General features: G+C 45.6%; 1 protein-coding gene across 1 annotated transcript; it reads right to left on the bottom strand.

Annotated features, from left to right (window-relative positions):
• Window positions 1-3666: 3666 nt before the first annotated feature.
• On the bottom strand, window positions 3667-12950 carry NPC2 (NPC intracellular cholesterol transporter 2). Its single transcript, XM_041758440.1, has 4 exons — window positions 12773-12950; window positions 8599-8706; window positions 6894-7066; window positions 3667-4514 (listed from the first exon to the last, which is right to left on the bottom strand). Exons 1-4 carry the CDS (start codon window positions 12852-12854, stop codon window positions 4428-4430), a joined length of 450 nt encoding a protein of 149 aa, XP_041614374.1. The 5' UTR covers window positions 12855-12950; the 3' UTR covers window positions 3667-4427.
• Window positions 12951-13089: the final 139 nt, after the last annotated feature.

Raw genomic sequence — 13089 nt, 5'->3', positions numbered from 1 at the left:
CACGCCCTTCCTCTCCACTTGGGGTGAACGCCTGTGTTCTGTGGCTGCAGGACGCAGGAGGGGGGTGGCACACAGAGAACAGGTGGGGAATGCCTGCAGGAAGTGGACGAGGTCACTGCTTTTCTGTCCTAGTGGTAGGGAGCTAGCGAAGGTCACTCAACTTTGCTCATCCTCTTCCGGGACCCATAAGGGCCTCTGCAGTCCATCTCTTAGGCTCCACCCTCCACCCTGTCCTTCACTCCTTTTTAGGAACCAAACCCCTGATTTGGAGAGCATGGTAGGTTCCCATAGCAATGGGCCTTTCAGCTGTTTCTATGGCAACCAACACCCAGACCATTTAGTTGCTAGTCAACTGACAGCTGTAAGTGAATAGGCTTCAGTTTGGAACCTGAGGGATGGGCCAGGGGATTCTCTTTGTAGAAAAAGATACAACCACCCCAAATGACTCCACTCCTCTCAGCACTCTTTTAGGCAACATCTGTGGAGAACCAGTGCCATCTTCTACCGCAGGTCAGACAACAGTGCCTCTCCTATTCCCAACACACACACACACACACACACACACACACACACACAGCTGAGGACCCCAGGCTTTTAAATTTTCTAAGCTGTTTCCAGTTCTCTTTCCCAAAGGGCCCTTGGGAAAAACACTGGTTCAAGATGACTATCCCCTTAGTGACAAATCTCACACATAACCCTTTCCTTGGTGTAGGTGTTCTTCCTATGTACCACGACCTCGTCTTCAGACCAACTGTTTCTCCTCCCAGACTTTCAAGTGTATTGATTATTAAATAATTAACCTCAGTAAGCAAGCTAGTCATTTAAGCAACATTTGCTCTTTGGATTGTCTGACATGAATGACTAATCCTAGATCATCTTCCCTTAGCCTGGACCTCACCTAGGCTTTATCAACCTTTTCAAAGCATAATTAAGATCAGTCTTAACTGTTTCTTTTTAAAAAACCAACTAAGATTTCAAAACCAAACATACGAGGTTGGAAATTATTCCATGCTTATTGCTTTTCATTAACCTGAAGATCTGACTAAATGTCAGGCCTCCCACCTACCACTCTCCCAAACTAGATACTGGATATTGGGTTCTTTTTATTCTGTGAGCAGGGGTACTCCTCATGCTTTTTTAATGACTGTGGAGTCTGGGATTGTTCTGCCCTGGAATTCATGCAAGAGAGGAGCTGGGTCTAAGCCTCCACGGCATGCTCAGTGGACTAGAAAAGTCTGAGACTGTCATTGGAAAGAGCATGACCTTTTTTATGTAGCCTAAGGTTCAGTGCTTCCCAATGCTTTAATGACTCTGGGGGCGCCAATGAACCGCCTGTACAGGAGACGACCTTTCCATCTAATCCCCCCTTGGGAGCCCTACCTCGCTTGCTATGGCAGACTGTGTAGCCTCACAATGGCTGGTAAACAGTTATAAGCTGTTGCATTAACTTTCTGCTCTGACTGAAGGGTAGACGCTACCTGAACTACTTTTTTTTGTCTTCTTTTAACATATGAGGGGCATGAGTACAAAACGCAGGGTAGGTCATGGTGAGCCTGGAATGCGCTCAGTGACGGGAGCAATCCTCTGAGAACAGGGAGAGAGCAGGCATGCACGAGAACTGAGCTTTTCCAGCCATCTCGAGAAGTTCCATGCAGAGAATAGGTTCATTTTTCTAAGGTGGCATATCATCACACATCTGATTGAACCTTCTGATTTTCCTGCTTTTTCTAGAGGAGGAAGAATGTCTGCCTCCTAGAATAATACCGAACATCTACCCAGTGTGTACTATGTACCAGGGGTCATTTAAAGTATTTTACATGCATCATCCCATTTAGTTCCTGCAGCCCTGCTGTTATTACCCCTATTTAACAGATAAGGAAACAGAAACACAGAGAGGTTAAGGTATTTGAAGATTGCCCTGGTCGTCCTATTAATTAGTGAAGTGAGGATCCAACTACTGGAAGTCTGAAGCCAGAAACCATAGCAGTTAAACCACCTTTGAAATTGGCCAAGTTGGGACACCTGGGTGGCTCAGTGGTTTAGTGTCTGCCTTTGGCCCAGGGCATGATCCTGGGGTCCCAGGATCAAGTCCCACATCAGGCTCCCTGCGTGGAGCCTGCTCCTCCCTCTGCCTATGTCTCTGCCTCTCTCTCTCTGGGTCTCTCATGAATAAATAAAATCTTTTTTTTTTTTTTTAAGAAATTGGCCAAGTCTTTTTTTTTTTAAAGATTTTATTTTTATTTATTTATTCATGAGAGATACAGAGAGACAGAGACATAAGCAGGCTCCTTGCAGGGAGCCTGATGCAGGACTCAATCCCAGGATACCAGGATCATGACCTGAGCCCAAGGCAGACATTCAACCACTGAGACACCCAGGCGCCCCTGAAGTTGGCCAAGTCTGATAGACCTAGGGCCCATCATGAGGAGACCCAGGAGTGGGCTGACCCTCTAAACACAATGTGATAGGATACACAAAGTACCTTAGCTAAAGAAGACAGTGGTTGAACTGGCTCTGGGCAGTAACTAGTAAGTCTTGGCTGCTGCTAACTTTATTCCTGATCTATGGCTGTCCCCTGGTGGTTTTCCCGGGAAACTCACAAGCCAAGGAAATCCAAGGCTCTAGTGGGATGAAGTGAACTGGACCAAACAGCTTACTTGGTCAATCTTTTTTTAAAAAAGACTTTATTTATTTATAAGAGACGCAGAGAGAGAGAGAGGGGAAGAGACAGACAGAGGGAGAAGCAGGCTCCATGCAGGGAGCCTGATGTGGGACTTGATCCTGGGATACCAGGATCATGCCCTGGGCCGAAGGCAGGCACTAAACTGCTGAGCTACCCAGGGATCCCCTTTACTTGGTCAATCTAAAAGCAGCCCAATCTAAAAGAGATGGCCTTTCAAGGTCCACATTTCCCAACTCACTTGTGAAGAGGGCTGTAATACCTATGACTGCTAAAAGCTGATTGACAGTACATTGTTTAAAAGCGGCAGCAAGAGGGCAGCCCTGGTGGCTCAGCAGTTTAGCGCTGCCTTCAGCCCAGGGTGTGATCCTGGAGACTGAGTCCCAGGTTGGGCTCCCATGGAGCCTGCTTCTCCCTCTGCCTGTGTCTCTGCCTCTCTCTCTGTCTCTCATGAATAAATAAATAAAATCTTAAAAAAAAACCACAACAACAAAAAACAGGCCGCAAGATATATGCCCCATGATTATACTTGGACTTCAAAAGCAGGAAATGCCAAGATTTAATTAACTTGGCCATTATTTGCCACAACTTCACATTTCATTTTTAAGCTCTATGCTTTCTTCATGGCTCAAGGCTCCCAAAAGACTACTATGCTTCATGCCAACTTATAACCTTTTACTCCCTGCCCTTTCCCCTACCTGCCAATTTAGTTCCCTCGACCTTCCTGATGTTATACTCAACTAAGTGGTGTGTGCTTTCACTGCTTCTTTCAAGCACATATGGTTGTTAAGAGTGAGCAAAATATAGCAAAACAATAAGGTCATTTTGCATAAAACAGGCAAAGTCTAATTGGGCAAAGAGGGAAGAAATGACAGTTTCTGAAAAGAGTCACGTCTTCACTTCACTCTGGGCCCATGGTACCTGTGTCTACCTTCCACAGATCTGGGGGAAAACACTTTGAAAGAAGTAGGTGATCACCACCAACATGCAGAAGACAAGACCACCAAGTTTTATTTATTCAAAAGGACATTTCCAGTTGCACAAAGAGGCCACAGTTAGTGTTGTTAAAAAAAAAAAAAAATCAAACATCTGCTAATCAAGTGCTGCATTTAATGAAAACCACCTTAGACAGAAAAGGAGATAGGAGAGAACTATAGAGAACTGGCCACTCAGACATGAGTTTCTGTGGTTGAGCATGTCTCCTCCATTGACATGCTGGGCACCACTGGACAGCCAGTCACTGTTGTTGAAGCAGCAGAGCTGGAGGTGCTGTCACAGGTCAGCAGACTTGCTGGCCCAATGTACGGAACTCAAGGAGGCACTTGGAGATGAGGAACTTGCGGATGTAATATCCCAGGAGGTGGGGGAGGTTGGGAACCCGTCCTCCGCTGCAAAGGCTGATCACCCGAGGGCAAATTATCCAAGGGCCCTATGCAGCCTCATTTGGGTCCTGACCAGCTGGACCCTCTGTATTCCAACAGCAAGAAACACTGAGGACAATTAAATTCATGCCTATCCCTCCCTCTCTCTTCTTCCCTCTAACCCTTCAAAGAAGATATTACAAGGGCAATAGTTCTGAGTTCTCAGGAAACAGGGTCTGGAACCTTCTGGAGGCTGAGAGGCATAAAATGGTGGTGTGGAAATTCCTTTCATCTTATGGCACTGATTTAGGTTAGACTGGATTTCTCCTGCCCTCCCTCCACTTGTGCTCTCTCACCCCCAGATGGACATACTGGCTTAAACAGCACTAGCCTTCAATCTGAACTGGGATTTCCCAGCAGAAGAGATGCTGGTTGTTGTCGCCCAGAAGCATCCACTGCACCACCAGTTTTATCTGGATAAAAGAGAAAAAGAATTGGGAAAAATGAAAGCAGGACCTTGCCTCAATCCAGAACTGATTTAACTATAAACCCTAGTAACAAACTGCCTAATTCTTTAGATCTTTCTTCTTAAATAATGCCATTATGAAGGCTGCTTGGGATGTGACCACAGCCCATGGCCTCAAACTTAGAAAAGCAAACTAAGTCACACCTATGATTTGGTGTTAGCGGCACCACATACTAACCTCATGAACTCAACAGATATGATTTTTTTTTAAAGATTTCATTTATTTATTCATGAGAGACAGAGAGAGAGAGAAGCAGAGACACAGGCAGAGGGAGAAGCAGGCTCCATGAAGGGAGCCTGATGTGGGACTCGATCCCAGGGCCCCAGGATCATACCTTGGGCTGAAGGCGGCTCTAAACCGCTGAGCCACCCAGGCTGCCCAAGAGATATAATTTCTAAAGCATTCTTTTCCCGTTTAGATCAGTGGTACATAATGAAGCCTTGCACAGAAGATAGTTTTACACTTAAACAATTTCTATGTATTTGGCAATCTGATCCAACTTTTTCCAAGCATAACCATGAAGAGCAGAGAGTAAAAAATTAGATTTGTAGGAATGATAAAATACCTTGTTAGCTGGAAATATCAAAACACAAAGGATGACCAAAACATTTTGACCGTATAAATAATTTTATGAACAATAACGCTTTATAGCAATATAGCTTCAGTTGTATACCTTCCTTAAATTGTTCTTCTTCTTCTTCTTTTTTTTTTTGGTAATACACCTCATTAAAAATCTCTGCGTTGACCTGTTATACTCTGAACTGCCCCTTCTAATAAGTAAATTTTATTTATTTATTCTTGAGAGACACACAGAGAGAGAGAGGCAGAGGAAGAAGCAGGCTCCATGCAGGGAAGGGAGCCTGATGTGGGACTCGATCCCAGCCAGGATCACGCCCTGGGCCCAGCCAGGCTCACGCCCTGGGCGGAAGGCAGGCACTAAACCGCAGGCACTAAACCGCTGAGCCACCAGGGCTGCCCTAAAGCTGTTTTTCAAACTACCACATACGAAGTGCCTACTGTGTCAGGCCTTAATTAGACACTCCGAGTAAGTGATGAGACTCAGAAATGCCAGTGATTTAATGGATACTCTGCAAATTAATCTGCAAACCTGTTCCTTTTTTAAGATTATTTCTCTCTCTCTATTTATTTGACACAGAGAGAAAGCCAGAGACTGCCAATTAATCTATAAACCTGTTTCTTTTTTAAGATTACTTCCCTATCTCTCTCTCTCTCTATCTAAATTTATTTGACACAGAGAAAGCCAGAGAACAAAGGCTGAGGGAATGACAGGGAATGACAGCCTGAGGCAAAGGGAGAAGTAGACTCCCACACTGAGCAGGGAGCCCTCTGTAGCGCTCAATCCTTGGGATCATGACCTGAGCCGAAGGCAGATGCTTTAACTGACTGAGCCACCCAGGTGCCCCTACAAACCTGTTCCTGGCCCATGGGGTCTCCAATATCCCTTAAACACTGACTCCCTATATTAGAATCCCATTGGGATGTTCTTTAATTACTTGCCATTTCTAGAAAATAAATGGCCAGATTGCTCCTGGGTTCTACTTGATTTCCTTTAAAAAAAAAAAAAAATTCCTTTCCTTTATGGAAAAAAGGAATCCCTTTACTTCCTCCATTCCTATCAGGATTCCTATCTTTAATACAGGCCCATTCCAACAGGTTCCCTCTCACAAGTGTGTGGTAGAAAAAAAAATAGGTATAGCAGGGCGAGCTAGAGGGGAAGGTAGGGGCTGGAGACAGATGGAGGGGAGAAAGAAGTGTGTGGGAAAAGTGCCTCTGCTGCAGAGCTAGGAAACTACTGTTCCTCTTGTTAAAAAATTAATGGAGAAACCAGGATTTTTTAGATAACTTGACATCTTGAACTATTTGATACTTGCCTAAAATTTTTTAACAGTGCACAGGTTTCAGGGTCACAAGGCCCACCTCTAAAACTAGATACAGTATTTCTTAGAGGAGTGGACTCTGTTTATATAGCCTAACATCAGAGGCTCAAATTTCTTCATTCATAAAACCAACGTAATAATGCCTCAGCAAAAGGTGGTCATGAGGATCCAGGAAAACACTGTATATCAGAATGGAATCAGCAGGTGACAAAGAACAAAGGGGAAAGGGGCATCGTGAAAAATATCTGCCCTACCTCAGGATTCCTAACACTCCAACTCCTCTCCTTACCCCCAAATTTCTGCTTCTTCATCAAGGAGTGATGAAGGACTCCTACTTCACTCTTTCCCTCCTGCCCCCCCTGCCCCCCCCCTCACATTTCTAATCTAGTCACAGGCCTCCAGTGTCCTGAACGACAAGGTCACTTACAGAGGGGTATTCGTTCTTCACTGGCAGTTTGTTCAGGTAGCTGTAGGTCTTATCTTTCTGGATGGGGCAGTTGATTCCACTCTTACAACCATCAGCCTCAGGAATGGGAAAGGGAACTGCGACGCCCAACACGATGCCATGCACCACGGCTTTGCTACTTTGAGATGGAATATCTAAGAGGAAAAAAAGAGAATCAGAGAGTGAAGGAAACAGCCTGTTTCTAAACTGTAGGTGAAAAATTCAGTTATGTTCCCAAGCAATGGCAGTGCTATGATAGCAAATCATAAAGTCTGTACTTCTTAATTCTCAGTCTGTTTTTCTTTGTAGTTATGCTTGATACCTCTGTGAATGCTACAGAATTAAGTATTCACTCAAAAAAAAAAAAAAAAAAAAAAAAAAAAAAAAGCAACTAAGCAACCAAAAGGGTGTTTTCGTTGCTCTCACCCCCACCTTGCTTGCTCTTCACTGTCTTTCGGTTTCTCGGGAGAACCAGAGCTACGTAAATAACCTTATCCAACAAAGTAATGGAGTTTTTTGGCAGTAAACTTTCTTTTTATTAATTATATCAGCTTTTATCAGTGTATCGGGTTATCTTACAGAGCTTTAGAAGATTGGCCTCTGAATTCTCAAATACCCTGCCACAGGATTCCATTAGATATTAAGAACAAAATGGAAAGGAATCGGGGCAGCCCCAGTGGCGCAGCGGTTTAGCGCCACCTGCAGCCCAGGGCGTGATCCTGGAGACCCTCGAGTCCCACGTCAGGCTCTCTGTATGATGCCTGCTTCTCCCTCTGCCTGTGTCTCTGCCTCTCTCTCTCTCTCTGTCTCTATGAATAAATAAATAAATAAAATCTTTAAAAAAAAAAAAGGAAAGGAATCCCCACAGAAATGCCATGAGCTGTAACAATAAGAGAGAACCCTTACCCAAACTGGGTAAGATTAGAAAGAGGAGGTACATTTCTTGTCACCTCGCTACCCTCCACATCACAAGATGGGCAGGAGGAATAAATACAATAAATTAGTGCAACTAGAATTATGAGCTGTTAGGTTATTTTGGAGATCTGGAATATTGGCTCTGTTTCCTTTCTGGGTTGAGGATTATTTTTGTTTAGAAGGTACATTCTTGGTTTGGGACAAGAATGGGGGCAGTGTATTGTCCAGGAAAAGAAAACAACTCTAGTTATTTGGAGCTATGTTTAGGCTTAAGAACAGATGATTACAGGAACTTTGAGATTTCTTATTAGACTGCCCTGTCTAGTTCCACAGATAAAAAATAAGGAAAGGATTCAAGGTAGATGCCCTTTCTAGAAATGAAGCTCAGATTTTTTTCTTGGGTCCCAAATGAATTCCCTAAACCTTATAGAAGGTAAGTCTGAGCTTTGCACAAGTTGGAAGGGAGATCACAGACTTCCTGGCTGCAATTCTCCTTCCCACTTCACCACCCTCATTCCAATACTTGGGACTGATGTTACGCTTTAAAATGAATTTGAAGGGGATCCCTGGGTGGCGCAGCGGTTTGGCACCGGCCTTTGGCCCAGGGCGCGATCCTGGAGACCCCGGATCGAATCCCACATCAGGCTCCCGGTGCATGGAGCCTGCCTTCTCCCTCTGCCTGTGTCTCTGCCTCTCTCTCTCTGTGACGATCATAAATAAAAAAATTAAAAAAAAAAAAAAGAATTTGAAGGCAAGAGCCACTTTTACTCACTACTGGTGAAGGTGACATTGACACTGTAAGATTGGCCTTTGTGCAGTTTGCAAGGCTGGGTAGGGCATGGGTTCACATTCAGTTCTTTTATAACTCCAACTGCAGAACCTGTTAAAAAAAGAAAAATGAATTGGAATAGGAAGGAAAATGAATCACCTATGCTGTCCCCTACCTAATGGGAGGGTGCTCTGTTCTCCAGGAAACTCTTCATATTTGATGGCTGAAGGGGAAATAAAATCAGTTAAGTATAAAAAGCTAGCTCCCAGGCAGCCTGGGTGGCTCAGCGGTTTAGCACCGCCTTCAGCCCAGGGCATGATCCTGGAGACCTGGGATCGAGTCCCTTGTCGGGCTCCCTGCATGGAGCCTGCTTCTCCCTCTGCCTGTGCCTCTGCCTTTGTCTCTCTCTCTTTCTCATTAATAAATAAATAAAATCTCAAAAAAAAAAAAAAAAAAAAGCCCACTCCCCTGCTCTATAAACTGGGAGGGCTATACCAGGGAAAGTCATCCCCACCCCCCCTTCCATCCCCATGCAAGATTTAAAGCAGAATACATATGGCACAAGTGATGACTGCTTCAGCCTCAGGGCTGCCATTTCCACTTGGACTCTCAAGACTGGCTGCTTTTCAACTGCCCTCCCCCACTTCTTCTCATCCTGTCTGGCATTGCTCCATATTGGTGGCCTCTGAGCTTTGTGTACCCCTACCAGTGAAAACAATTTTAAGAATGCATCTGCAGTATACAGGTGTACACTCCACTTTGGAAATGTGTTCTTCGAAATAAGTGTCTTTGAGATGGGGTGTCTGTTTTTTTAGTCTAAACAAAGACGGAAGTGCTATTTGCTCCCAGTAAATGCTTGACCTAAAGAAGTTAAATAAAATCTTTAAAAATCTCACTGCCTCAGGATGCCCGGGTGGCTCAGTGGTTGAGCGCCTCCCTTCGGCCCAGGGTGTGATCCTAGAGTCTCGGGATGAGTCCCACATCAGGCTCCCTGCATGGAGCCTACTTCTCCCTCTGCCTGTGTTTCTGCCTCTGTGTGTGTGTGTCTCTCATGAATAAATAAATGTTTAAAAAAAAATCCCACTCCCTCATCTAGGCCCCTGAAACTGGACAGCTGAATTTGGAGAGAATGCAAGCAAACTGCTAACACCACCTATACCAAGGAAAGTTTAAGCTCTGCCATTTGGCCATCATGACTGAGAGGTTAGTTCTGGGACCTGACACTTGAGTTTGCAATCTCACAGGTTCCCTGACTTCCTGTGAAGCCTCAAAACAAGATGCTTTATTCCTCTGGGGATAATAAGTGATTAGCCTCCTGGGGTCAGTGAGCTAACACACATATAGCTCTTAGGTAAGTGTTTGCAACACAGTAGTTCTTTGTAAGTGTTCATTTTATTACCATCACATCAGGATTCAGTCCATGAATTTAATCTAGAATAGTTGCTCCTGGGTGGGTTAGCAAGTTCCCTCTTGACTAAAAAGGTGAGCCTCTCCTTTGCAGTCATTAGGTTAGTAGCTTAGCCCATAGGATATGAAATGAGAAACTCATGTAAATGTACTTGGCTTTCTGAGCCTGTGGCCAGCTCTTGGGTGGGACAGTTTCATCATACTGACCAAAAGTGTTCCAGCTAGGTCTATAAATAATAACTTGCTGTCCCTCATCCTCAGCTTCTTTCTCCAGCATGGCAATGTTCTCAAAACACACATGCAAGAATTCTCTTCTTTAAACACTGTCTTCCAATCTGTCTTCCTACCTTCTATGAACAGGAAAAAATATCCAGAACTCTAATTAATAACCCACTGAAAATCAGTGCTTAAGCCAGAGCTTTCGACATCCACTTCTATCTGCTTCTTTCAAGGCTGGGTCACCTGATCTTGTGGGACCTGAATAAAAGGTACTACTTGTAGCTCCTTCATCCAGCTTTCCTGACAAGAGGTTCTTGGACTTTCAATGTCAATAGAACAGTCTCAGTCCTAAAATGGCAAAAACAGCAAAACCAGTTTGCTTGGCCCCATTGCTTACTTGAGGAAATACCACTCCAGAGTGGTAGAGTGGAACTTGAAAACCTTTTGATGTGGGCACTGAAGTTTTTACATTGTTATTTTCCAATTCAAAAGTAAATTGAAAATCTGTAACTGGAAAAAAAAAAATCTGTAACTGAAACCATCCTTCCTTTAAGATGTTCTTGCCATAGGGGTACATCCGCTTTTTTCAAATGAGAACAATCTCTGGATTTGGTTTCCATAGCTTTTTTTTTTTTTTTAATGTTAATGTTACCACAGAAACTCAAAGTGGTTCACAAACACCCACTAACTTCCTACAGCTTACTAGCTGTGAAAACTTGAGTAAGTTACTCCATGTGCCTGTTTCCTCATCTGTAAAGAAGATCCCGAGGGTTGGATGAGTTAATAAAGTTAATATAGTATCTTCAAAAAAAATTTGGCCACTAAGTTTAATGGAGGGAAACGCAGTAATTTGAGATAATAATAGCATTTTTCAAGTGCCAGTAGTTCAGTGGAACAGGATTTGTTAGGTTTTTTTTTTTTTTTTTTAATTTTATTTATTTATTCATGAGAGACACAGAAAGAGAGAGGCAGAGACATAGGCAGAGGGAGAAGCAGGCTCCACGCAGGGAGCCTGACGTGGGAATCGACCCCCGTCTCCAGGATCACGCCCTGGGCTGAAGGCAGGTGCTTAACTGCTGAGCCACCCAGGCAACCCGATTTGTTAGATATTAATAGGCCATCAGTCTTTACTCCTTCATCAGTCCTGTCCCCTGGTCTACTTTCCTTTTGCCTCAACAAGAATGCCTCACAGATTTTGATGGAATGCCTGGGTGGCTCAGCGGTTGAGCACCTGCCTTTGGCCTGGGGTGTAATCCTGGAGACCTGGGATCCAGTCCTACGTCAGGCTCCCTGTATGGGGCCTGCTTCTCCCTCTGCCTGTGTCTCTGCCTCTCTCTGTGTGTCTCTCATGAATAAATAAATAAAATCTTAAAAAAAAAAAAAAGAATTTTGACGACATAGTGTAAAGAGTATTTATTCCCTCATTCACCTTTTCAACAAATATTTATTGAGCAGTTACTATTACCTGGGCACTAGACATAAGGCATCAAACTTATTCCGGTTCCCATTCTGCTGGGTGACTTTGAGTAAGCATATCTAACATCTCTGGAATTCAGAGTGATTGACTACAGGATCTCCAGGAGGTTGCCTTCCAGCTCATAAATCTTATAAAATGTCTTCGGGATCCCTGGGTGGCGCAGCGGTTTGGCGCTTGCCTTTGGCCCAGGGCGCGATCCTGGAGACCTGGGATCGAATCCCACGTCCGGCTCCCGGTGCATGGAGCCTGCTTCTCCCTCTCCCTCTGCCTGTGTCTCTGCCTCTCTCTCTCTCACTGTGTGCCTATCATAAATAAATAAAAAATTAAAAAAAATTAAAAAAAATCTTATAGAATGTCTTCTTTCATGTCTCATTACACCTTTGCACTTCGGGAAAAGTTCTGCTCAGAACAATTCTATAGACTTGACTGAAGGAGCTCATTATTTCGTACCCTCCCCCTCCACCCCCTCCGCCCCCTCCCCCCGTCGTATTTCCCAACAAAGATCCCTACCACAGCAACAAGAGCGGGTTGTGTGTCACAAGCTGTGACCAGCAACACGAGTTTTATATCCAGGAGGAAAAAGTGATTAAGAAGCACAAAATGATATAGCTCAAAGGAAGCGGTGATGGAAGAGATCATGCAAAGGAGAATGGACTTTTGACTTGCCAGCAAAAAGGGAAATTTAAAAGAAAAGCAAACGGCGTGGGGAGGGAGAGGGCATCCGAGATAAGGGGCATACAAAAAGAAGGAAGTTGTGCCACCCCCCACGCCCCGCGCAGCATTGGGACCTTCAACGGCCGGCCCTACAGACTTCAAGAACTTCAAAAGGCCCAGCTCCAGGAAACGCCCAGGGACCCCAATCGCGCGTCCCAGAAAGAGACAAAGTTGCGCGCCGTCGGGTTTCGCCGCGGGCACCGGCTCCCGAACGGCCGCCCGCCGCAGCCCGCTCCCGGAGGGTCCCACGCCGAGCCCCGCCGCCCGCGGGGCCCGCCCCATCTAGCCCGGGGGCTCGGGGCAGGGTTCGGGGGGGGCTCCCGCAGAGGGCGCGGGAATCTCGGGCAGGTTCGGGCTCACCGCAGTCCTTGAAATGCACCGGCTCCGCCAGGGCCGAGGCGCCGAGCGCCAGGAGCAGGAACGCGGCCACCAAGAGACGCATCGCGGCTAGACAGGTTCCAAGCGCTCCAGGGAGGAAGAAGCGACCGCCTCAGTCACAAGATAACCTGCCGGGGTGGGCCAGGGGAGGATCCCGGTCAGGCGACCAGTCACCAGTAACCCGGGCTGGGCCCGCCCGCGGCCCGCCCGCGGCCCGCCCCCTGCTCCCGGCTCCCGAGAGCCGCGTTTGGCTCGGGCCCGCCCAGACGCCGGCCGTCTCCGCCCATCCTGCCCGCCGC

This window comes from Vulpes lagopus, chromosome 6 (assembly GCF_018345385.1).
Source record: "Vulpes lagopus strain Blue_001 chromosome 6, ASM1834538v1, whole genome shotgun sequence".
Taxonomy (NCBI): Eukaryota; Metazoa; Chordata; class Mammalia; order Carnivora; family Canidae; genus Vulpes; species Vulpes lagopus.
This window is presented reverse-complemented; position numbering and strand designations above follow the sequence as displayed.